The 22,388-nt window shown below is 40.6% G+C and overlaps 1 protein-coding gene across 1 annotated transcript in view; it reads left to right on the forward strand.

Annotated features, from left to right (window-relative positions):
• Positions 1 to 22,388, forward strand: part of LOC129188475 (voltage-dependent R-type calcium channel subunit alpha-1E) — a 131,444-nt gene that overhangs the window by 99,810 nt on the left and 9,246 nt on the right. Inside the window, exons 26-46 of the mRNA XM_054789053.1 lie at positions 87 to 146; positions 3,065 to 3,171; positions 3,302 to 3,313; positions 3,447 to 3,543; positions 3,843 to 4,003; positions 4,287 to 4,424; positions 5,494 to 5,695; positions 5,963 to 6,127; positions 8,096 to 8,206; positions 8,281 to 8,361; positions 8,615 to 8,800; positions 10,451 to 10,542; positions 11,027 to 11,201; positions 11,274 to 11,401; positions 14,752 to 14,848; positions 18,277 to 18,382; positions 18,534 to 18,641; positions 18,727 to 18,827; positions 20,085 to 20,191; positions 20,290 to 20,455; positions 22,071 to 22,199. Of these exons, the coding sequence (XP_054645028.1) occupies positions 87 to 146; positions 3,065 to 3,171; positions 3,302 to 3,313; positions 3,447 to 3,543; positions 3,843 to 4,003; positions 4,287 to 4,424; positions 5,494 to 5,695; positions 5,963 to 6,127; positions 8,096 to 8,206; positions 8,281 to 8,361; positions 8,615 to 8,800; positions 10,451 to 10,542; positions 11,027 to 11,201; positions 11,274 to 11,401; positions 14,752 to 14,848; positions 18,277 to 18,382; positions 18,534 to 18,641; positions 18,727 to 18,827; positions 20,085 to 20,191; positions 20,290 to 20,455; positions 22,071 to 22,199 (2,529 nt within the window). The remainder of the gene's footprint in view (positions 1 to 86; positions 147 to 3,064; positions 3,172 to 3,301; positions 3,314 to 3,446; positions 3,544 to 3,842; positions 4,004 to 4,286; positions 4,425 to 5,493; positions 5,696 to 5,962; positions 6,128 to 8,095; positions 8,207 to 8,280; positions 8,362 to 8,614; positions 8,801 to 10,450; positions 10,543 to 11,026; positions 11,202 to 11,273; positions 11,402 to 14,751; positions 14,849 to 18,276; positions 18,383 to 18,533; positions 18,642 to 18,726; positions 18,828 to 20,084; positions 20,192 to 20,289; positions 20,456 to 22,070; positions 22,200 to 22,388) is intronic.

Consider the following 22,388-nt stretch of genomic DNA (forward strand, 5'->3'; position numbering starts at 1 on the left):
GTTGAAAGAAAAGCTTAGACTTTACAGTAAAGTAAAATAAGTTTATGTTTTATGGACGTTTATTCGGTCTGTTTGCTCTCCTTCAGGTTCTGCGTTATTTTGACTATGTGTTCACCGGCGTCTTCACGTTTGAAATGATTATTAAGGTGAGTAACTGTGCTGGAAATGAATGAAGAGGATTTTGCTGTCAAAGGATGCCGCAAGGAGGTGGCAGTCCAGGCTGCAATTATTTTTAATGAAGGCAGTTGCAGGGCAAGAAAGGGCAAAAGAAACAATGGCAGTCTTGTGCACAATGCCACAAAATGCATGGACATATGGAATTATACATCCATCCATTTTCTATGCTGCTTATCCTCACTGGAGTTGCGGGCGAGAGGCGGGTTACACCCTGGACTGGTCGCCCGTCAATTGCAGACAAACAACTATATAGACATATAGACAAACAACCATTCACGCTCACATTCATACCTATGGACAATTTAGAGTCGCCAATTAACCTAAAATGCATGTTTTTGGAATGTGGGCGGAAACCGGAGCACCCGGAGAAAACCCACGCACGGGGAGAACATACAAACTCCACACAGAGATTCTCAACGAACCCAGATCTTCCCGATCTCCTGACTGTGTGGCCAACATGCTAACCACTAGGCCACCGTGCGGTGCCTGGAATTATACAGCTATGGAAAAATCTAAGAGGTTTTAGATTGCTGCAAAATTATCATTTTCTTATTTCTTATTACTACTTTTTGGGCCTGTGTTTGAGAAGCAATCAACATTTGTTTTTTTTCTATAAACAACTGACAATATTCCTCTCAAATTACAAACAGTGGAACCTCGGTTAGCGTCTGCCACGGTCAGCGTGTTGAAAATGTATGCCACAATTTGGCCGTGCTTTGCGCGCATTCTCCGGTTAACGAACAATATGGTGCACGTCTTGTGTTATGAATACACTACGTGAGTCCATCTGTATACTTAATACTTTTTTAAATAAAAAAACAGCCTTCCTTGTGAGCATCCTGTTAGCTAGCGAACAAAATGGCAACCAGAACCGGAATTTACGTTGCCCGTCTATGATGTCATCATCGGTTGACTCTCGAAAATGTTAACACAAAACACATTTTTGTAGTTTTATAATTATAGTTTTGCATTCATAAAACATTTGTAAATGTATATAAATTATGAATGAAAGGGCTAAATTAACATTTAAGGTTACCTTTACCTTGACTGCAGAATACTGTCCTCAAAGACAGCGAGACACCGCATGGACATCACCTTCCTGTCTTGTCACTGAATTCAATAGTTTTCTCACCTTCTTCATCACAATGCTGCACTTGTAACTTTCTTTGGCTCCATTTTGGGTCATAGAGGTGAGAAACACTATTGAATTGAACAAGTTTGAACAAGTGATGTCAAAACAGGAAAGTGGTGGTGGTAGACCTCACTGCCACAATGTGTCTGTCGTCCAGAATCACGTCTTCAATGAAAGTAAAGAAATCTTTGTGTTTTTATTAGTGTGAGCATTTTAGCTTTTTCGAGTTCCATTATGCCTTTTTGCTTTATTTTGCCACCTTTGCTGTGTTTTTGTTTATTTGATTTCTGCAATGAGCCATGTTCCACAGATGGCCCCTGCGCCACACTTTGGACACCCATCTTCTTGACAATGTTGGTCAGGGGCTGGGTTGCATTATGGAGGTTTTTTTTTTTTTTTTTTTTTTTTTTTTTTTTTTTTTTTTTTTACAGCTTTCAGACATGCATTGCACGGCGTTACAGAGGTGGGGCTCACTCAGCACGGCTGCTCCATGGATGCTTCATCTTTATTCATAGTGTCACGCTTCGCAGGACAGGAGCGTGTACTTCCTGTCCTGCGCCATTATTCTGGCAAGCGGTGCTTCCAGTGTGGCGGAAGGAACTGCCACTCCACGCCTGGTGGCCGCACAGCTGCACATCTGCGGTCAATACTAATTAAGTTAAAAGACCAGCGCCGTCATATGCGTGCCGCTGGTTCAGTGTTGTTGTCATTTTCATCGTTGATGAACCGTGTTGCCTTACCAGTGTTGTCACCTCGACTTACTTGTATTATTTTTGTATCATTTTTCACAAACAGCTTTTCCTCTGTCACCTTTGGTTTTGTTATTGTTTTCTTGTGCAATAAAATGACTTTTATTTTTGCACTTCGCCGCCGCTTCTCTGCATACCGGGGGTCAAGCTTCTGACAGCAGCAACCTCCCACCGTGACAGATAGATTGTATTTAATTACGGAATGAATGCATCATGCAAGAAACACTTAAATGGGCATACTTACTTACTAAATATAGCGACCGTGTCACTAAATTGTCAACACAGATGTCTTCTATGTATGAGGTGCATGTTGTGAAGCAGATTATCGCGAAAAGCTGGCGCTTAGCCAAAAGTAATGAGAGTCAATAGAACTGCTCAGTGATTAAAGGTGCAGACAACACCGAACATCTATGTGGGTAGATCTGACAAATCTTTCAGTAAAGTTGATCTACTACAGATCTGTAGAACTACTACAGCTTTTGCTTGGACATCAACAAGTAGCAAGCAGCTGTTTAACTCTGATAAGGGGGAAATAAAAAGCCACATGTCGCTCACTGACACTGACGTTGTTAACACCAAGGTAGGTGTTCCTAAAGCACTTAATGCCTTGCACCCTGCCACTTCCGTATTACTGTATTATTGTTCATAGTAGCGATGCCATGGTTCAGTCTGATTGGCTTCTGGCTGCCCTGTTCTCAAGATGCAGCTTTTCTACAAATGAGACATCTGGTCACGTTTTAATCAAACACAAATTTTATTTTGCTGACATTGAACATTGAATTTGGTCTTGGAAATGCTTTTTCCCCCCCCCAAAATAGAGGCGTCATCTTACATTTAAGGTTGTCTTATATTTGGGTAGATACAACGTAATGTAATGCAATGTTCAGGTCTGACTGACACTGTCATGAAGATTTTCGTTTAAATGTGCAGTATATTATGGACATCTAAAATGTATATTACCTTATTCAGCTTTACAGAGACATTTCATGCAGCTGTTTGTCCTCAGATGATCGACCAGGGTCTGATCCTCCACGACGGCTCATATTTCAGAGACTTGTGGAACATCCTGGACTTCATCGTGGTGGTTGGTGCTCTCGTGGCTTTCGCCCTCACGTAAGTGACATGATTTATTTGACTTTCACCTGGATGCTGCACGTACAGTATGTGTTCTGTTTTCATGTAATTAACCGTTTCCTCTTTCTCCCTGTCTATCTCAATGGTGACTTTGTGGGCTGGCGTGCAGCAATGTGATGGGGTAATAATCTTCAAATGAAATTATGTGATATTAGATGAAATAATGGACATCGTCAGCTGAATAGGAATGTCGAAAGTGTAATACTCGCCGTGTTGCTAGTTTTTCTGTTTGAAATTTGTGTCGTCTTGCGCAGAAACAACAAAGGACGGGACATTAAAACCATCAAATCCCTGAGAGTATTACGTGTCCTCAGGCCCTTGAAGACCATCAAGAGGCTTCCAAAACTCAAGGTCGGAGATTTTATTTTTTACCTTATTGCGTTTTGACTGTTATAGAAGTTCAATCTCTGCAGTATATTTTTCCAGAAAATTAGAGTTCACAATTCTGTGTAATTATGGTAACTAAGTAGCTAACAGACAACTCTACAAACAACTTCACCGCCTTTTTATTTCTGTTGTCATCTAATTAGACAATAAAAGCGGCATTTTGAGTCATTTTCAGTGGATAATAAATCTATAAATCTATATCATGATTTTTCTAGTATTATCCCATGTGAACGTGTATTGTATTCTTCTGTCTTTGCCCCTAGGCTGTATTCGACTGCGTGGTGACGTCACTGAAAAATGTCTTCAACATCCTGATTGTTTACAAGCTGTTCATGTTCATTTTCGCTGTCATCGCTGTGCAGCTCTTCAAGGGGAAGTTCTTTTACTGCAACGACAGCTCCAAGGACACAGAGAAGGACTGCCAGTAATAACAACCACTCACATCAGGCTGCTGCTCGTTTGCATATTTTATACACGTCCGTGTCCTTTTAGATGCAGCAGGAGGGAAAAAGACTCCACAGCAACTTTAGTTGTACATTTATAGTTTTTATTTTTGGTTGAATTCCATGTGGTATGACCTCAGGGGCATTTGAATTTAGAGGTTCCGCTTTATTATAAACAAAGAATATGTCATCTCGGTTTGCAATGCTAAGAGATATACCATCACTATGATACTGAAGCTATTATTTCCATCTTCTGTCCTCCAGAGGTTACTATATCGACTATGGGAAGGACAAGAAAGAGGTGAAGAAACGAGAGTGGAAGAGACACGAGTTCCACTACGACAACGTGATCTGGGCTCTGTTGACTCTCTTCACAGTGTCGACAGGAGAAGGCTGGCCTCAGTCAGTGCCTGCATGTTTTGTTTTCCATTAATGGGAAGTTTAATTTAACTTTTAACCAATAGAAATTGTCAATTTGGATATTTCGGGAACAAACTATGACTTTGCTTGTCATACGAAAGATTTGGATATTCATCTCACAGTAAATTTACACTATATTTCACTGACACTGGTTATGAGCTTGTAAATTAACCACAGCCATATAATAATTGGATAATTTCAAATGATATTATTAGTAATTATAATACATAAATAAAGTAATTCCTTTCCATTTAAAATAATTGTAAAAAATACAATAATAATTATAGTAATGCATAATTAAATACAGTCTATTTGCAAACTGCTGCAAGTTTATAAACTTTGCATATAAATATAAAATTTGCATTTCGTCCAGACACTGCTGACAAAGCAAAGCAATGGAATCGCACACACATCACAAAACAATTCCCTTAGTTTTTGCATGCATTCACAATCAATGGCTGCTCTCAATCCAGCGACTCATAGAGTAGACTTTGGCGTTTAGGTATCCCCATAAAAAAAGTCTAGTAGTGTAAGGTCTGTTGAACGCGGAGGGTGTTCAATGAAACCCCTCCTTCCAATCCACCTGTTTGGCAAGATCTCATCAGGGAAGGATTTAACATCACGATAGTAGTGTGGGCGTGCTCCATCTTGCTGAAAATAAAAGCCCTCGTCTTCAAAGTCTTCTCTAATACGTGGTATGACAGACTGTTGCAGCAAGTGTACACACTTTTTTGGGACACCCTGTACTTATCTGGCGGTGTCGATGAAAACTAAGCATTATAATACACATTGACATTTTTTTATGAATTCCTAAAAATGTCCATTGTATCGGCACTACTTTGGATAACTGCTTCTGTTTTAATGTACTCCAAGAGACCAAAATGTGCACATCTAATGGGATCCAATATAAGAACTTTATCAAGAATTCTAACTTTAATATTGCTATGAATTTAAGTGCAAGCGGTCATAATGTTGTATAGTGCAGATATAATGTACAATCATTCACAAGAAGTTCCTAATAGAGTTCACTGTGTATTTTGTTTTTCTCCAGAGTCCTGCAGCACTCGGTCGACGTGACCGAGGAAGACAGGGGGCCGAGTCACGGCAACAGGATGGAGATGTCCATCTTCTATGTCATCTACTTTGTAGTCTTTCCTTTCTTCTTTGTCAACATCTTTGTGGCCCTCATCATCATCACCTTTCAGGAACAGGGGGATAAGATGATGGAGGAGTGCAGCCTGGAGAAGAATGAGGTTAGCAATGGCAGACGTTTATTTTTTTGTCGAAGTAAAGTAACAACTAAATGCGCAGCCTTTCATTGAACACACTCGGTACTGTGATACTGATGTTGTTGTTTTTCCTCCACTACGAATGATAACTTTTTTATAAAAATGATAATCTAACCAACAAATCCAGACGGTCATTTTGTTTCCAAAGAAATGTTGATATTAACGTATTTGCATTCATAATGATCTGCAAGTTGACATAAACCGTTTGATCTGCCTTCTTCTTCATTTTAGAGGGCGTGCATCGACTTCGCCATCAGCGCTAAACCACTGACCCGTTACATGCCCCAGAACCGCCATACATTCCAGTACCGTCTGTGGCATTTTGTGGTCTCGCCCTCTTTCGAGTACACCGTCCTGGCTATGATCGCTCTCAACACCATCGTATTGATGATGAAGGTAATGCGCGGCATAAAAGAAAACTACATGCTGCCCCCTTACTGTCTGATACGCTTTATTAGATGAAAATACTGAAATGGTATTGTAAAACTTTACAAAGGAATTAACATTTTGATGAGCTATCTGGTACAGCAACTTAAGTCTTGCCCTGATTTGTTTTTTACGGTCAACGGATAAATCACATGTTGCTAGGCAGAAGTCATTTTTGCCCCCGAGGCCAATAAAAAAAAAAAAAGCATGTTTACAGCACTGCAAAAGCTGAAATCTAGGCATGATTAAATATCTAAAATCAAGGTGAAAAAATCATGATTAATTATATATGGTGTAAGTCGCCGCACGGTGGCCTAGTGGTTAGCATGTTGGCCACACAGTCAGGAGATCTGGAAGATCTGGTTTTGAATCTCTGTCGGGCATCTCTGTGTGGAGTTTGCATGTCCCCTTGTGTGGGTTTTCTCCGGGTACTCCAGTTTCCTCCCACATTCCAAAAACATGCATGTTAGGTCAATTGGAGACTCTAAATTGTCCATAGGTATGAATGTGAGTGTGAATGGTTGTTTGTCTATATGTGCCCTGCGATTGGCTGGCGAACAGTCCAGTGTGTACACCGCCTCTCGCCCGAAGTCAGCATACCCGCGACTTTAATGCGGAGAAGCGGCATAGAAGTGGCATGGATGGACACCATATCCATCTTTCCATTTTCTATGGCACTAATGAGGATAACCCTAATGAGGATAAGTGACATAGAAAATGGATGGGTGGATATGGTGTAAGTCCATCCATGCCGCTTATCCTCAATAGGGTCGCGGGGGTATGCTGGAGCCTATCCCAGCTGACTTCAGCTCACTTGAAGTCAGCTGGGATAGGTTGATAGGCGGGGTACACCCTGGACTGGTCGCCAGCCAATCGCAGGGCACATATAGACAACCATTCATACTCACATTCATACAATACAGCCAATTGACGTATGTGGGAGGAAACCGGAGTACCTGGAGAAAAACCATGCACGCATGGGGAGAACATGCAAACTCCACACAGTGATTCCTCCAACGGAGATTCGAAGCCAGGTCTTCCCGATCTCCAGGCTGTTACTGTGTTGGCCAACATGCTAACCACTAGGCCACCGTGCGGCCATATGGTGTAAGTCTTCAAATATGAATAATCTGCCAACAGAACAGTATCATTGGATGCCATTTTACTTGTTTTGTCAAATCTTCTTGTCCTGCTGGCAGATTATATTGCTTACTTTAAGTAATACAGTATGTATCAAATTTTAGTACGTATTACTTGAACAAATTGGATGAACATAGTAAGGAAGAAATTATTGCAAGTGTTTTTTGTTTTTTTTTACCATGATCTCAGATATTTAATCTTGCTTAGATTTCACTTTTTACAGGGTATGCTGTTTTTTGGAGTTCTGCTGCCCAGCACAGCAAAAGAGGACAGTAAGATCTGCCAGCAACATGCATTTGTTTTTTCACCACCGTAGAGATGAGTGACTCCCTGCATGAAACGTGAATGCAATTCTTGTCCCATACCACCTTACGTCACCTCCCCTGGCATTTCTATGTACTGTATTGACATTTTCTCCAGCACTTTCTCTTTGCTATTTATTTCCTGAAATTGTCTTTTTTCCCCCTGGGTCGGTCAGACAGACAGACGCAGGATGACTCAGCCTGTATTAAATATTGATCTGTAATGTCCAGGGGCTGCTATTTAGCATGACCTCATTAACCGTGGCTGTCGACCCCGGAGGAATGACTCCTTTTTATAGTGCGACAGATGAGGGGCGCGGAGACTTGTGGTTGTTATTTATGGGTCTGGAGGAATCTTCCATCAAACCTGTACATGTGCAGCGTGCAGGTCGCAAGTTCACACTGCTACTTGGAGCTTGAACTGATCTCAAATGTGGAACCGTCCTAATTGGCTAGTGTTTTAACTCCTGTTGTTTGTATATGTTTTTTTTTTAAGTACTATTCAGCCCCTCCTGCCTATGAAGCTGTACTCAAGCACCTGAACACAGCATTCACTGTTCTCTTCTCTGTTGAATGTGTCCTCAAGATAATGGCTTTTGGGTTTCTGGTGAGAAAACAAACAAACTTCAACATGATGGTAGTCAAAACAACTCCAACCATCAATTTTTTGTGCGTCCACAGAATTACTTTCGGGACACATGGAACATTTTTGACTTCATCACCGTCCTCGGCAGCATTACTGAGATCGTAGTAGACTTGCAGGTAAAAAAAAAAAAGAATATTTAAATCGCTTACGCTGGGGAAAATGTATTGACTGTTTTACAGACATTCTGCAAACATGGCATTAGCATATAACAGTAGAGAGTATTCTCTGGTGTTCACAAAGAACATCAGCTAGGATAGGCTGTGGCCCACTCGTGACCCACAGAACAAGCAGAAAACGAATCAATTCAATCTCGCAATGCACTCTAATTGTCCTAAATGTTATATTTTTGTTCCACTTCCCCTCCACTAGTTTGTAGACACATTCAACATGAGTTTCTTGAAGCTGTTCCGAGCAGCACGTTTGATCAAACTGCTGAGACAGGGCTACACCATCCGGATCCTTCTGTGGACCTTTGTGCAGTCCTTCAAAGCTTTGCCTTACGTCTGCTTGCTCATCGCCATGCTCTTCTTTATCTACGCCATCATCGGCATGCAGGTACAACGCACAGTTTTCATTTTTAATCCAGTATGTTGCATATACTTGAATGTGCCTTAAATGCTCCAGTTAACCCCTCTCGTGGTGCGTGGTCTACATAAGCAACACAAGGGTGTAAAATCAGCACCAGGTCAAAAACCGCAGGCATTAACAGTTGTGGCTGGGGGCAACCCCCTGATGTATTTTCTATCAACTCCACAAGATGACAGTACAGTTGTCCCTCGTTTATTGTGGTTAATTGGTTCCAGACTGGGCCAGGTTCAGCGAATTTTTGCAAAGTAGAAATAATTTCATGGTTAGCGCATAGAAAACCTGTTTATGACTTTCTACATATAATTCTGACTATATTTAGAGCCCCGTAGAGATGAAATAACACCCCTACAGTCACCTTTACATTCCTATTATTTCTTGCTCATAACACATTGCTCAAATGTAATTTGGAGGCGACAGCATCACTGCAGGGACACAGGAGACAGCGCTTTAAACATAGCATGCTAGCAAGCTAACTAGGTAGCCTCTAGAGTTCAGAAAGGGTTTCATTGGGAAAGAAGGACAAAGTAAAAACTTACCACTTCCACACAGAATGGGTGAACTTTTTTTCCCAGTATGTCATGCCATGGCTGACTTCATGAGGTGTGAAGGTAATATAATCTAACATCATGTCTCATCAGTGTAACATTACTCATGCCTAGTGACCACAACATTGCATATAAGTTGTCTGTCAATATTTTTGGACTAATAATAGTCAACCACAGAACTAAGGGATCATTTATTAATTAACTTTCGAAAAAAACGGCATAGAGTGAGGGAGTGATGTTCGAACAACGGTGTAGCAGGGGGCATAAGTGGTCAGCGTCCAGCCGGTTTATCTACCTCTGCGTGCATTTTAAAATATTTGTTGCACTGTGGCATCGCAAGTGAGGAAGTCTCAATAATGAGACCAGTAAGCTGCCTAGTTATCAATGTCCATTTCACAGGGGCAGATACGTTCACATGTTCAAGGATGCCATCTTTATTTTGATGATGGTCACGACAGTTGAGTGGCTTAGACCAAGAATGCTGCCAATGTTGGTTGGCTTTTCTATCCTTTCTTAGCATTTTACAATGTCAAATTTCACGTCACTTCGCGGTCTTTTTCTTTGACGAGATGCCACTGGAAGACTTGGGAGACGTAATAAGGGGAAAAAGTTAACAGAAAAACAAAGGGACTTTGTGCTTGCTCAGTGTAGCGATGCATGACTGTGTTGTTCCGCCTACATATTCTTCCACCTGCGTATCCACACCCATCTCTTTTTTCTTTTTGTGCAGTATTAATAATTTACGAGAGCGCGTCGTAGCCACGAATTGTAACAAAAACACCGTAAAGCAAGGACCACCTGTCCTTGTTAATCAAAGAGAACTGGGTTTTCCTTTCCACATTGCCATGCACGTATCTTTCTTAAAATAATAAAGTTGTTATGTACAGTCTAATGAGTTTTAAAATGAGGGAAATAACACCCTCCAGTTATGACATGTTTCGAATTAACACCATGGCCCCTTTGCAGTTTAGGTAGGGCCCTGGCTATAATTAGAGTATTTACGGAATTTGTTTTGAATTGCATTTTGTTGACTTTATTGTCTGTTGACATGTTTGTCATACATGTAAATCAGGTGTTTGGGAACATTAAGCTGAATGAGGAGACACACATAAACCAACACAACAACTTCAAGACCTTCTCTGGGGCTCTGATGCTGCTCTTCAGGTAAAAGCCCATTTTTATAACTTTTATCAAGTTTCTGTGGCCACATAAAACACTTTATTCAACAACACCTGGTCCTTATTGTTTCCTAATACATTAGTTATGAGGTTGCTTTTTATTCCAACGCATTACATCATTGCACTGATTTCTTTACGATTGTATTCCATTAGTCAAATGACTTTTTTGTATTCAAACATTCTTGGCATTAAACCCAATTCTTAGTGAGAATGCGACATAATCTGAGATTGAGTCCAACATCCAAACTGACATTTACTGCTGTGCTTCGCCCGCTGGTTCTTCATTGTTGTTAGGATGATGTTGCTAGGTTACAATGATAAGTACCCAAAGGCCTACTTGTAGTCAGTAGCTGATGGACGCTGCCTTGAGGCACTCAACTCCTTAAATGTCTTCACAATCTGAAGCATAAATATGTTGTGACCAAGGGAAGAAAAGGGGTGCATAAAATGTGATAAAAATCTCTTTACAGGAGTGCCACGGGGGAGTCCTGGCAGGAGATCATGTTGTCCTGTCTTGGGGGGCAGCACTGTGAGGCAGACCCCTCCAACCCCGTGCGTCTACAGAGCACTGAGCAGGAGGGAGGCTGCGGCTCAGACTTTGCTTATTTCTACTTTGTGTCCTTCATCTTTTTCAGCTCCTTCCTGGTAAGAAGAGCTGACTTTATACTGTATGTTCGTTTACAGCAAAAACAACACCCGTGTGACTTTTGTGTCCAGATGCTGAACTTGTTTGTGGCCGTGATCATGGATAACTTTGAGTATCTGACTCGAGACTCATCCATCCTGGGACCCCATCACTTGGATGAGTTTGTCCGAATCTGGGGGGAGTATGATCGAGCTGCCTGGTCAGTGTCTCTCAGTATTTGACCATGTTCTTTTACGCTTTCAACTTGTAATGTATAGTTGTAGTAAGGTATGTAATACATAATCATTTAGAATAATGATAAATAATCATTTATTATCAGAATTTTATAATAATGATAATATATATATAATGTATTTTTTTGTGGAATGGAATAGGATGCACCTGTGCTCGATTTTCATGGCAAAGGGTGTGAATACTTACGTACATGTGATCTCTTAAATGGTTTGTAACAGTTTGGTGGTTGCCTAGAAGGTGCTAACTTTCGAATGTGCTCCACGCATTATATCCCGCCCTCTTCCTGCTCCAAGCATGTAAGCTCCACCCCACGTTAAACACACATTAGTTATCATAGTTGTCAGCTAATGGCGTTAGCATATCGTAACAACAGAACCACTGCTAATTGTCGGTCACTTCTCTGAGACCGCTTATGTGTATCTGCAGGCACGACTGGCATGTACATGCATGCATGTACGTGCATGTATGTACATGTGCGAGACAGCTGTGCGTCACAGCCTTGAACGCCAGTCATCTTATTCAGGCCTGATGACTACTGACTTTTTATGCAATTTTAATTGATAATTGTGAAAATTAGACATTTTCTCTTCAATTCTTTAAAACCACTAATGGTAACATGCTAGCCAGTGGTGTTCTCTTTCATTTTCAGTTTCATTTTTTTGCTTTTAAAAAAAAATAATAATTTGGAGTGAGTTGCAAACAGTCCCTTTTAAGTTTTAAAAAAAATTTTAAATAAATTATCAAGCATTTAAAAAAAAATGAGTGTTGCCATTATGGGGTGTTGTGTGTAGAATTTTGAGGAGAAAGTGAACTTGTTCTCTTTTGACTCGCATCAAATGTGGAAAAAGTGAAGTGCTGTGATGCACTGAATAATTAAAGACGAAACTTTGTATTATTAGCTATCGGTATTAACATCTCAACCTTTTCCATTTACATTGTGCCGTTTTGTTCTATGCTTCACATTTCTGTTTTTTATTTTATTTTTAATTAACATTTTTAAATAAATAAAAAATAATACTTACACGTCATCAATGGCCACCAGGCCGCACTTTGGACACCCCAGCTGGGCGATAAAACATATTGTTAAGTGAATATCTCTGACAGCGTCAATCCCAACCTTACCATTGAATGTTATTATCCCGAGCTGTGGACTCGAGTCACAATTTTGGACTTTTGGACTCGACAATATTACTCAACTTGGACTTTGACATAAGTGACTCGGGAGTTGACTCGGACTTCAGTCTGATGACTTGAGAATAGTTGAGATTTTTAGTGAAATGTGTCCCCATTCAAAGTATTCAACTTTGCAACGCGATTCTTATGTACAGTAATTTCCAGCAAGACAACGTATATTTCCTTCAAATCTGCCTCATTGAAGGCATCTATTAACGTCCAATCGGGTTAAGGAACAAACAGTAATTGAGATTTCTTTTCTGTGACTAAGTCTTGTCACCACGCCTAGTGAGTGGTTAGCATGTCGTCCTCACAGTCAGGAGATCGTGGGTTTGTATCACCCTTGGAACATCTCTCTATGCAGTCACTATGTTCTTGTTGGCTGGTGACCAGTCTTACCCAAACAGCTGGGATAGGCTCCAGCATACCTGTGACCCTAGTGAGGACAAGAGGTATAGAAAATGGATGGTTAGAAATAAAACCATTAAAAATGCATTCATTGTATTTGTCATTTTTAATAGATTGTTACATTGTTAAAATGGAATTTTATTTGGGACATGCCAACCAGTGCTTATGACTTGTAATGACTCGAAAATTTCAAGCCTATGACTTCGGACTTGTTTTGACTTGGACTTGCACGTCTTTACTTGAGACTTGCAAAACTTTCTCCCACCTCTGTTATCTTAGTCGTGACAGAACCTGTGACACGGCCTTGTGACATAATTAGGCTGCGCAGGTGTACCTAATGAAGTGTCCGGTGAGTGTTCATCGTCAGGGTACAAAGTGTGTGTTTTCAGCCTCATTCACCCTCATATCTTCTTTCCAGTGGTAGGATCCAGTATAAGGAGATGTACAAAGTTGTGCGCTCTATCTCACCTCCCCTGGGCTTTGGGAAGAACTGCCCCCACAGGGTGGCATGCAAGGTTTGCTCCCCTCGCCCATCTGTCCCAGAACAGCAACAACAACAACTACAAAAAAAACACTCTTCGCTGACCTTTTTCTTTTCCTGCCTCTTTTCTTCACCGAGTATCATCACCTTGCTTGACTTTTTAGGAGCGTGTTCTTCTAGTGTGCCTGGGTCAAAGAATGACGACAGTCCGGTGTCAGGGTACTAAGAGACAGGACTGCCCTTGCTAGACTTATTTGGAAAGACACGTTATGTCAATGCTTGGAGATGATCATTTATACAGGAACTAATGGAAGCAGAAATAATGAGTTCCAAAGTACCACCTTTTATTAACAGGCAATGTTTCAAGTAACATTTATCCTTACTGTCAATCAAGTGCAAAAATACGTTCAGCAGTGATAATATAAAAACTAAACAAGTCAATCACTCAAGGCTTAACTGCACTGACTAATAGTAATGGTGATTCTCATCTCGAGCCTCTCGTTTCTTTAACATTGTCATGTACGTGTAAGGTTTTCTCCGTAGGGTGGCTGGGCTCTCCCTTAGAGATAAGGTGAGAAGCACTGTCATCTGGGAGAGACTCGGAGTAGAACCGCTACTCCTCCGCATTGAGAGGAGCCAGATGAGGCGGCTTGGGCATCTGGTCAGGATGCCTCCCAAATGCTTCCCTGGGGAGGTGTCCAGGGCAAGTCCGACCGGTAGAAGGTCTCGGGGAAGACCCAGGACACGTTGGAGAGACTATGCCTCCCAACTGGCCTGGGAACGCCTCATATTTGCGTGCTATCTAGGGATTGCTTTGACGGATGAAACAACATTCTAGTGCTCTTCGGCTTGACAAGAGTATCGCTTAGAGTAATTTTTAGTTACGTTATGGCTTGATGGAACCATTTTCTGGAGTCCTGTCTCTTTCTACCTTTTGGATCTGGTTTAAGATGTTTCCTACGCGCATGCAGTGACACACCAGTGTGACGATGTCATTTGTACCAGATCAGGCTGTCAATCCTTTGCTCATTCTGTCTAAGATCCCCCTCCCTTTCCCCAAATTTCTATGCCCCGATGGCAGCATAGAAAGAAAACTTCTCTCTCTTTCTCCTTCTGTTGTAATGCATTGGAATAATTGTCTCTTTTGTATCTCCGCTCTTCTGTTTTCTGCCCTTCACTCCCCTTTGTCATTATTTTTTCCCTTCTCCCTCCATCACATCCTCCCATTGTAACGGCTACCTGGCGCCCCCCAGTGGCCGCATCCATTACACTGACATGTATGAGATGTTGACCAACATGTCGCCACCTCTAGGCCTGGGCAAGAAATGCCCTTCCAAGGTGGCTTATAAGGTAGATTCAACGTAAGAGGAGCTGTGCTCTTGCACCTGAGAGGATGCTTTATTTGCAGAGAAATCATCACTTTCTGTTTGACACTGTACTGGTCATTTTAAACACTTTAAGTTCCGATGTGTTTTCATTAGCAGATGCCACAGTGATTAAAAAATAACTGGTTTGCTTTGCTTCTAGGCAGACAATTAAAACCTCATTAAGCATTTACTGTTAGTGGCTGAGAGACATTTTCAAATTTTTCAGCATCCACATGCTAAATCTTGTTATCATACTTATTTTCTTATATACTGTATGCCTGTGTGTGTGTGTGTGTGTGCATGTGTCTCCTGCCACAGCCCAGCCCTGCATCAGTGTGCTTGAATATGTACAACAAACTGCATGTGCATGTTTGTGTATGTGAGCAACCCTGCAAGCATCTTTGTGCCATCTTTATTACTGAATACAGTCGTCCCTCGCTACATTGCGGTTCAAACTTTGCGGTCTATTAGTTAAAAAATATATCAGCAAATTATATGTTTTTTGCCTAAATGAAGTATAAGTCAAATACAAATACAAGGCATTAAGAAAACACATTCAAATTGTGAATGTAACATTAAGTGGTCACTAGGTGTCACTATCACTGTTTAGTTTAGGGGTCACCAACGTTTTTCCTTGTGAGAGCTACTTTTACAAAATGAAAATGGCCAAGAGCTACTCATTTTTGTAACATTTATTTTCAGAGCTTATTTTAAACCCAAACAAAGCGAATATGCTTGTTTTACTAGAACATTAAAAAATGCTGGTGTCCACAACTCACATTTTGTATTTCAGAATGCATTTCTTTCTACTGTTCTTTCATTATTAACTGAAAACCTGAATGAAAAGCAGGCTTGCGGGCACCTCATGTGGTTGTGGGGGGCTACCTGGTGCCTGCGGGCACCACGTTGGTGAGCCCTGGTTTAGTTTTTGATCTGGGGGTGCTAGTATTTCCACTAGGACGTAGCGGTTAACTTGCTCTGTGGCCGGAAAGGGGCCCAGGATGTCGACAGACACACGCTACATAGATGCCCCCACCTGGTATCGCTGCAAGGGGGGCATTGCAAAGTCCAAATTTGGCATTACTTTAAACTGCCACAAACCTTGGCCCAGGGAAAGGGCAGTTTTTGGCCACGCCTCTGGGGCTACCTCCACTTGCCAACATCAACAACAGGTTTCCTCCTCCTCCATTGGCAAGCGTGTGATGACGTCCTCAATCTCTTGAAGTGGGTCACCTTCCTGCAATCCCACTTCTGACACCAATGTGGCGCTCACGACTTGGTGAAGAGAAGGGCAAGGGCACTTCAGATGCTTTTAAGGAAGTAGCTCTTTATTTGGGCAGGGAATAGTCAGCAACTTGTTATGAGCTTAACACACAATGGGAATGAAAGGGGGATAACTACACAGCACATTAACCTGAGGGATGGTGACAGATAGAAAGATCAAAGAAATAAACACTATACAGCAACCTTATGACACAAACAGATAAGCAGATACACACACGGAAACAACTTGCATCAAATTAAACATGTAATATTTACTATTTACACAGCAATCCCAGCAAAAGATACTGGGAAATGCTCCCAGCAACACTACAATAACAGAATCATCGTAATAATAATAACACCCGCAACCCTAGTGAGGACAACCGGTACAGAAGATGGATTGATAAAAACACTGGCTGCTGTTGCAGCCGTAACCTATGCAAGCTAAAACTCAACTCTGAACCCCCAATGTCCGCCACGCATCCGGAACACATTTATTGCAACACACACACGCACGGGTTTTATTTATGTCTTAAATGGCCTATTTTTTCTGATTACATCTACTATATAGGGTAATCTGTACATAAGGGTGACTTTCTAGGTGTTATTTCATGTTTAGAGGGTGCTAATAATGTAATGTTAAAAAACGTATTTAGAAAGTCACGTTTTCTATGCTCTAACTACAAAAATAGTCCATTTATAAGGAAGGAATCCTACTTTGCGGAAATTCACGGTTAGGTCTGGAAGCAATTAACCGCTATAAACGAGGGATGACTGTATGTGCAAAATCCTCCTTACAAAAGCCCAGAGATCCCATAGAAAACGATATCAAAATATGCTTACTACTCTGATTTTTATATTTAGCTATCAGTTAAATGTGCATTACCTCACAAAAACAAGTACACTCCTCACATTTTAGGACAATTCTATATGAATGAAACGTGTATATAACTTGGAGTAGTCAGTGTACAGCTTGGATAGCAGTATAAAATAACGGCTGTATGTTGAGTCATTTTTAGCGGATAGTAAAGCTACGCAAGCTGTACAACTACTGAAAGGTATATCCCGGTTTTAAATGCTATAGTATTGTCTTTTGAGAAGAGGGGTGTACTCCCTCTGGCACGTTTTATTACATTTTCTATATGTGCCTGGCTCAGATCAACGGTACCCAAGTGTTACATTTAAAATTTTAAACTCGTGGATAGACCTTGGTAATGTTATCAACACAAACTTCAAACATTGCAAAACACACACACCCAACATACCAGAGCTCGAGACATCTTCCATTTCCCATAGCAACCCTCCAAAGTTCACTCTTTCTTAAATGTAAAGTACATAACTCGGTGTCCACTCGGTGTTACACTTTTGTTCAAATAATCTTATTTTACTCTTTTACTTTTATACACAAAAAAATCACTTTAGTTGCAGAGTTGAGTAATTATTCCATGAATATATACCATTGTAATCATCAATGGGGTTTGTTTTTCAATTGAATTATGTTCTTCAAAATTTTCATCGGCAGGCGGACACGAAGGTTATGTACTTTTCTCTAATGATTACACGACAGTTATTTTTTTTTACACTGAGAATATTTCAATAAAACACATCAGAAACCAATTTCAGACATCATTCTTTAATTCTAAGTAGAAATCATGATAAAATTATCAGAGAAAATATTGTTAATTTCACAACAAAAGTAGACATGCTTTACATGTAACATTTCAATGTCCAAATATAGACACTTTTTTTACAACATAGCCGTGCTAGCGCAAAATAAAAACATGAACAGGCTTGATTTATGGTTTGGTAAGCTTCCTCACTCTATAAACGTCAGAGTGATAGGGATAGTACACATTGTTAGAACAACAATTTCAAATACTACTCAAGTGAAGTTGAAGACAGCAAAGGGTACCCTTGATCTGAGCCATGTACATATCACCATAAAAAAGAATTTAAAGTTGAATCTGTCCATCAACAATAATGCATTTATAGGTTTACCACTTTGTAAACTGCTATAATTTCATAGAAAGTTAAATATAAATTTGGGGATTTGTTCCCCTCGAAGTTCTGGGCTTTTTTTTTTTTTTTTTAGTATTATTTTATGTGACCTGTCTTGCTGATTATGATGCCCCATGTCTCCAAAACCAGAGACTAGTCCTGATGAACATGCCTGTGGACGAGGACATGTCAGTCCACTTCACTTCCACACTCATGGCCCTCATCCGCACTGCCCTGGAGATCAAGATAGCAGGAGGTTAGAAGACCTGCCCATACATTCACACTCACATCAATCTGATGAATGTCTGCACTGTATTCAATGTAAAATGCATATTGAAGAAGAAAAACAGTGCCATCTGCTGCATTTTGAGGCGGTGCTGTTGGAATTGTGTTGCTTTTATGTCCAGGAGGGGAGGATCGTAATCAGATGGACTTGGACCTTCAGAAGGAAATTAGTGTGATCTGGCCTCACCTCTCTCAGAAGATGCTGGACCTGCTGGTTCCTATTAACAAAGGTGACTTTTAGGAAATGAATGTTCTTTTTTAATTGGATTAGGACGGGAACAGTAAAATGGCATTTTATGACTACTTTTTTCTCAGCTAGTGACATGACCATAGGTAAGATCTACGCAGCCATGATGATCATGGACTACTACAAGCAGAGCAAGGCAAAGAAGCTTCGACAGCAGCTGGAGGAACAAGTATATACACACCTTTGTTTAGTCACAGAATTGAACCTTACAGTACAGAATACATTTAGAATAGATTTGAAGGCTAAGCTAAGCTATACAAAAAATGGATGGATGGATGGATACCACATAGGCTGTATCTGCAGTTTGCTTTTAGACTGATTTGATTTGGGGGACAATGAGTTCATATCGGTATCTGTTTTTCTGCCAATAATGATACCGCTGCATGAGTGAGGACGTCATGCTCCACACAGCAGCCAGCTTGCTAGCTCAGTATATCCGTGATCTGGAACCATTTCCAAGTTTCACCTTTGGATTGTAAAATACACAATTTGCAAAAGCTGTAAAGCACTGCGAGGGGGGTGTAAAGAGTAGGGTGTCTGTTTAGAAAACCTTTTTACGACATTCTAAAAAGTGTTTAACAATATTAACGTTTCACTTTTACACTCATATTACCCGATATAGAAGACATAAGACAAAAAAAACGACAAATGAAAACTTTATTCACAGTTCACACGTGGTTCCGTTTACGACCTGTCATCGTTTCAACAGAAAAACTTTTCATGCAAACATTACAAATGACTGAAGTGTGAAATGTGTTGATATTTTGATTTGGGAATGGACTTTAGAGCATAAAGAGCTGGTATCGGCGGTACTGCTATTTCAGTATCGATTGGCACGTCACCAGACCAAAAATGCAAGCGGAAGTGGATGAAAGGAAATAACTGGAGATTTACACCTATCATGATGATGATGCTATGATAGGCATGCGTATCCACGCCGTTGGCTTTGAAGGTATGAATACAGTATCTCCTCAATGCCTTATATTTGTGGTTTAGTTTAGACATTTACACATTTTTATGCTTCAAAAATGCTTAATTTATGGCATAAGATGTCAAATCTGCTTATGCATATTATTCATTAATAAAAGGCCGTAGTCAACCACAAAACAGTGAGGCGCAAGCGATGCCGTGATAGACTGAAGCCCCGAAATTTGAAGCACGAAGTGGTGAGGAATGACTGTTTCATACAAACTTTATGCAGATAAACGCTGTTTGTTTGAGGAATGCATCACAGTAAAAGAAGCATAATGTGTTCATTCCACAACGTTAATTTGAGGGAAGAGCTGCTGGCAATATCGGTATCAGTTGATGTAACGGTAATGAAGTGCTGGACAATGTCGACATCAAATATCGGGAAGAACGCCAATATCGAGCATCTCCAGATTTGATCTTTTTCCTGTTTCCCCTTCTCCACTCTTCCCGACAGAAACACGCTCCCATGTTCCAGCGTATGGATGCCTCCTCTTTGCCTCAGGAGATCATCTGCAATGCCAAATCACTGTCCTTCCTTCGGCACAGTGCAGGATCAGCTCTGTGAATATGCTCTCGCCAAGCCACTGACACTCGTACTGTATTTGCATGTATAGGTGTGTGTTGCAACATTCTGTTTGTGTGTGTCCGTCTCCCTCCAGCACCAGAGGAGGCTTTGTGGCCCTCAGCCCCATTTCCCCCCAGGAGATGTTCCTGCAGCAGCGGCCTTGCTCCGGGGAGGAAGAGGAGGAGAATGATGATTACTATTCACCCTATCACCCTTACCACTTCCCTCATCATCACCACCACCACCATTCACACACGCTGGTATACACTTTTTCCTTAAATAGCTCCACATTTTATCAGCACAATTTACCACATTGACCCAAATATAAAAACATTTTTTTCCTTGGAAAAAAGTTTGGGGAAAAAAGTTGCTTTTATATTCGGGGTATAGAGATTAAAATCAACTGGCGCCGAACCACTTCTTCCCAAGTGAGTCAGAGGTTTTCTTCTTGTCACTCACATACACCAGATGCTCGAAAGTGTCTCAAAGGTTTTGTAGCAAGTTTGCAAAAAACAGAGGAGGAGTTATGATTGTAATTTTAAGATAATGGGGATCAACAAAACCGAATCATCAGACAACTGTTGAGCAGATAAGAAATACTGGATGGTATTCCATCTGCCAGTTGTTCCTGAAAAGGGTCTTGTTAAAGAAGGGTTGTAATATATCCAGGGTCGTCTTCAATTTGGGTCAATACGGTATTTATTGTAACCTAATTCAATGGCTTCTCTATCTTGTTGAGTTGAGCTTTTGAGTTTATACTGTAATGAGTCACAAGCTGTCCAATAGAAATGTAAATGTTGCATCACCACAAAAACAGCAGCTCCAATTCAGTCTTAATTGCATTCATGACCATTTGTCCAAGAACTTTTCTAAAACTGCATCTTGAGAGACAACCGATTAAAATATTTAATCGTGATTAATCACATGTTGTCCATAGTTAATTTGTAATTAATCACTATTAATCATCGATAGAAAGAAGTTTTAATCTATAATGTGTACTTTTGGAAGACAATTTCAAATTTTTTAATACACTTATCAACATGAGACTGGATACTATGTTTGCTTTATGAACATTTTTCTTTATTAAATATTCAGGTTTTTCTAAACAGCTCAATGTATAAAAAACAAACACAATGTACAACAAGTAGACACTGGTGGGGTAAACTGTCCGTCACTCAAATATCATTCTCTTCAAGCAAATAATCTCACAAAATATAATTGTAATTAACATTACAAATAAAGGTTTGCAAAAACACCTAACAGCTAAGTGAAATGAAAACAGTGTTAGAAAAATAAATATTGACCAATTACAAAAAAATATGCTACGCCTGCTAGTAACTAGCAGCTCGCAACCCAAATTTTAGCTCGTAGATCAAAGCAAAAAGTCAGCCGAAATATGGCTCGCACCTAAAAAACACCACTCGTTAGTTGTTACACACTTGTATGCCAAGGTATCATTGTATAAATGGCAATTAAAAAATACCTACAGTGCTCCAGCACCTTCTCTCTAGCATTTGAGACTCGACGTACTTCGGTGACAACTCAACTCTAGCGACAGTAGATGCAAATAACTTTGGTCTTGAGAGAGCCATCTGCCAGGGCTCTGAAGGTAAACTTACCATTAAAAATGCTCTTTTCTTTTGTCCATTTCTGCTAAATATTTGTATATTTGTTTTATTCTTATTCAAACTACAGTGTCTACAGCCAGACCCTGCAGGAAGGTGGTTTTGTCAAAAAATGTACAATACATGTCCAGTGGACATGGAAGTGAACATCTACTCCCTACGGGAGGGCCCATTTAAACTACAAAAACACCTTACATAACCAAAGACAGCATACCAATGGTATTATTTACATAATTCTGTATTTGTATAGGTGCCTGATGTCGTGGAGTATAACCAAGTGAAGCAGCACCCAGCACAGGATCCAACAGTCGTCAAGTCACCTCAGCGCACGTCCTCCATCAGAGCATCCTCTATGCCCAGACTTGCTATGGAACCACAGGTAGGAAGGACTGATAAGTCTTCACTTGAAGTCACTCATGCAGTCTTAGTTTGAGAAAGAGTGCCTATCTACAGTATAAGTGGATTCACATGGATGAAGTCGGGGAGCCGCCAGGAATTTTGGGCTACTGTGGGCTACTGTGGTCACGACATCTCTAGGACTGACCTTATGCTGTTTGACTCAAACCTG

The sequence above is a fragment of the Dunckerocampus dactyliophorus genome, chromosome 10, assembly GCF_027744805.1.
Source record: "Dunckerocampus dactyliophorus isolate RoL2022-P2 chromosome 10, RoL_Ddac_1.1, whole genome shotgun sequence".
Lineage (NCBI taxonomy): Eukaryota > Metazoa > Chordata > Actinopteri > Syngnathiformes > Syngnathidae > Dunckerocampus > Dunckerocampus dactyliophorus.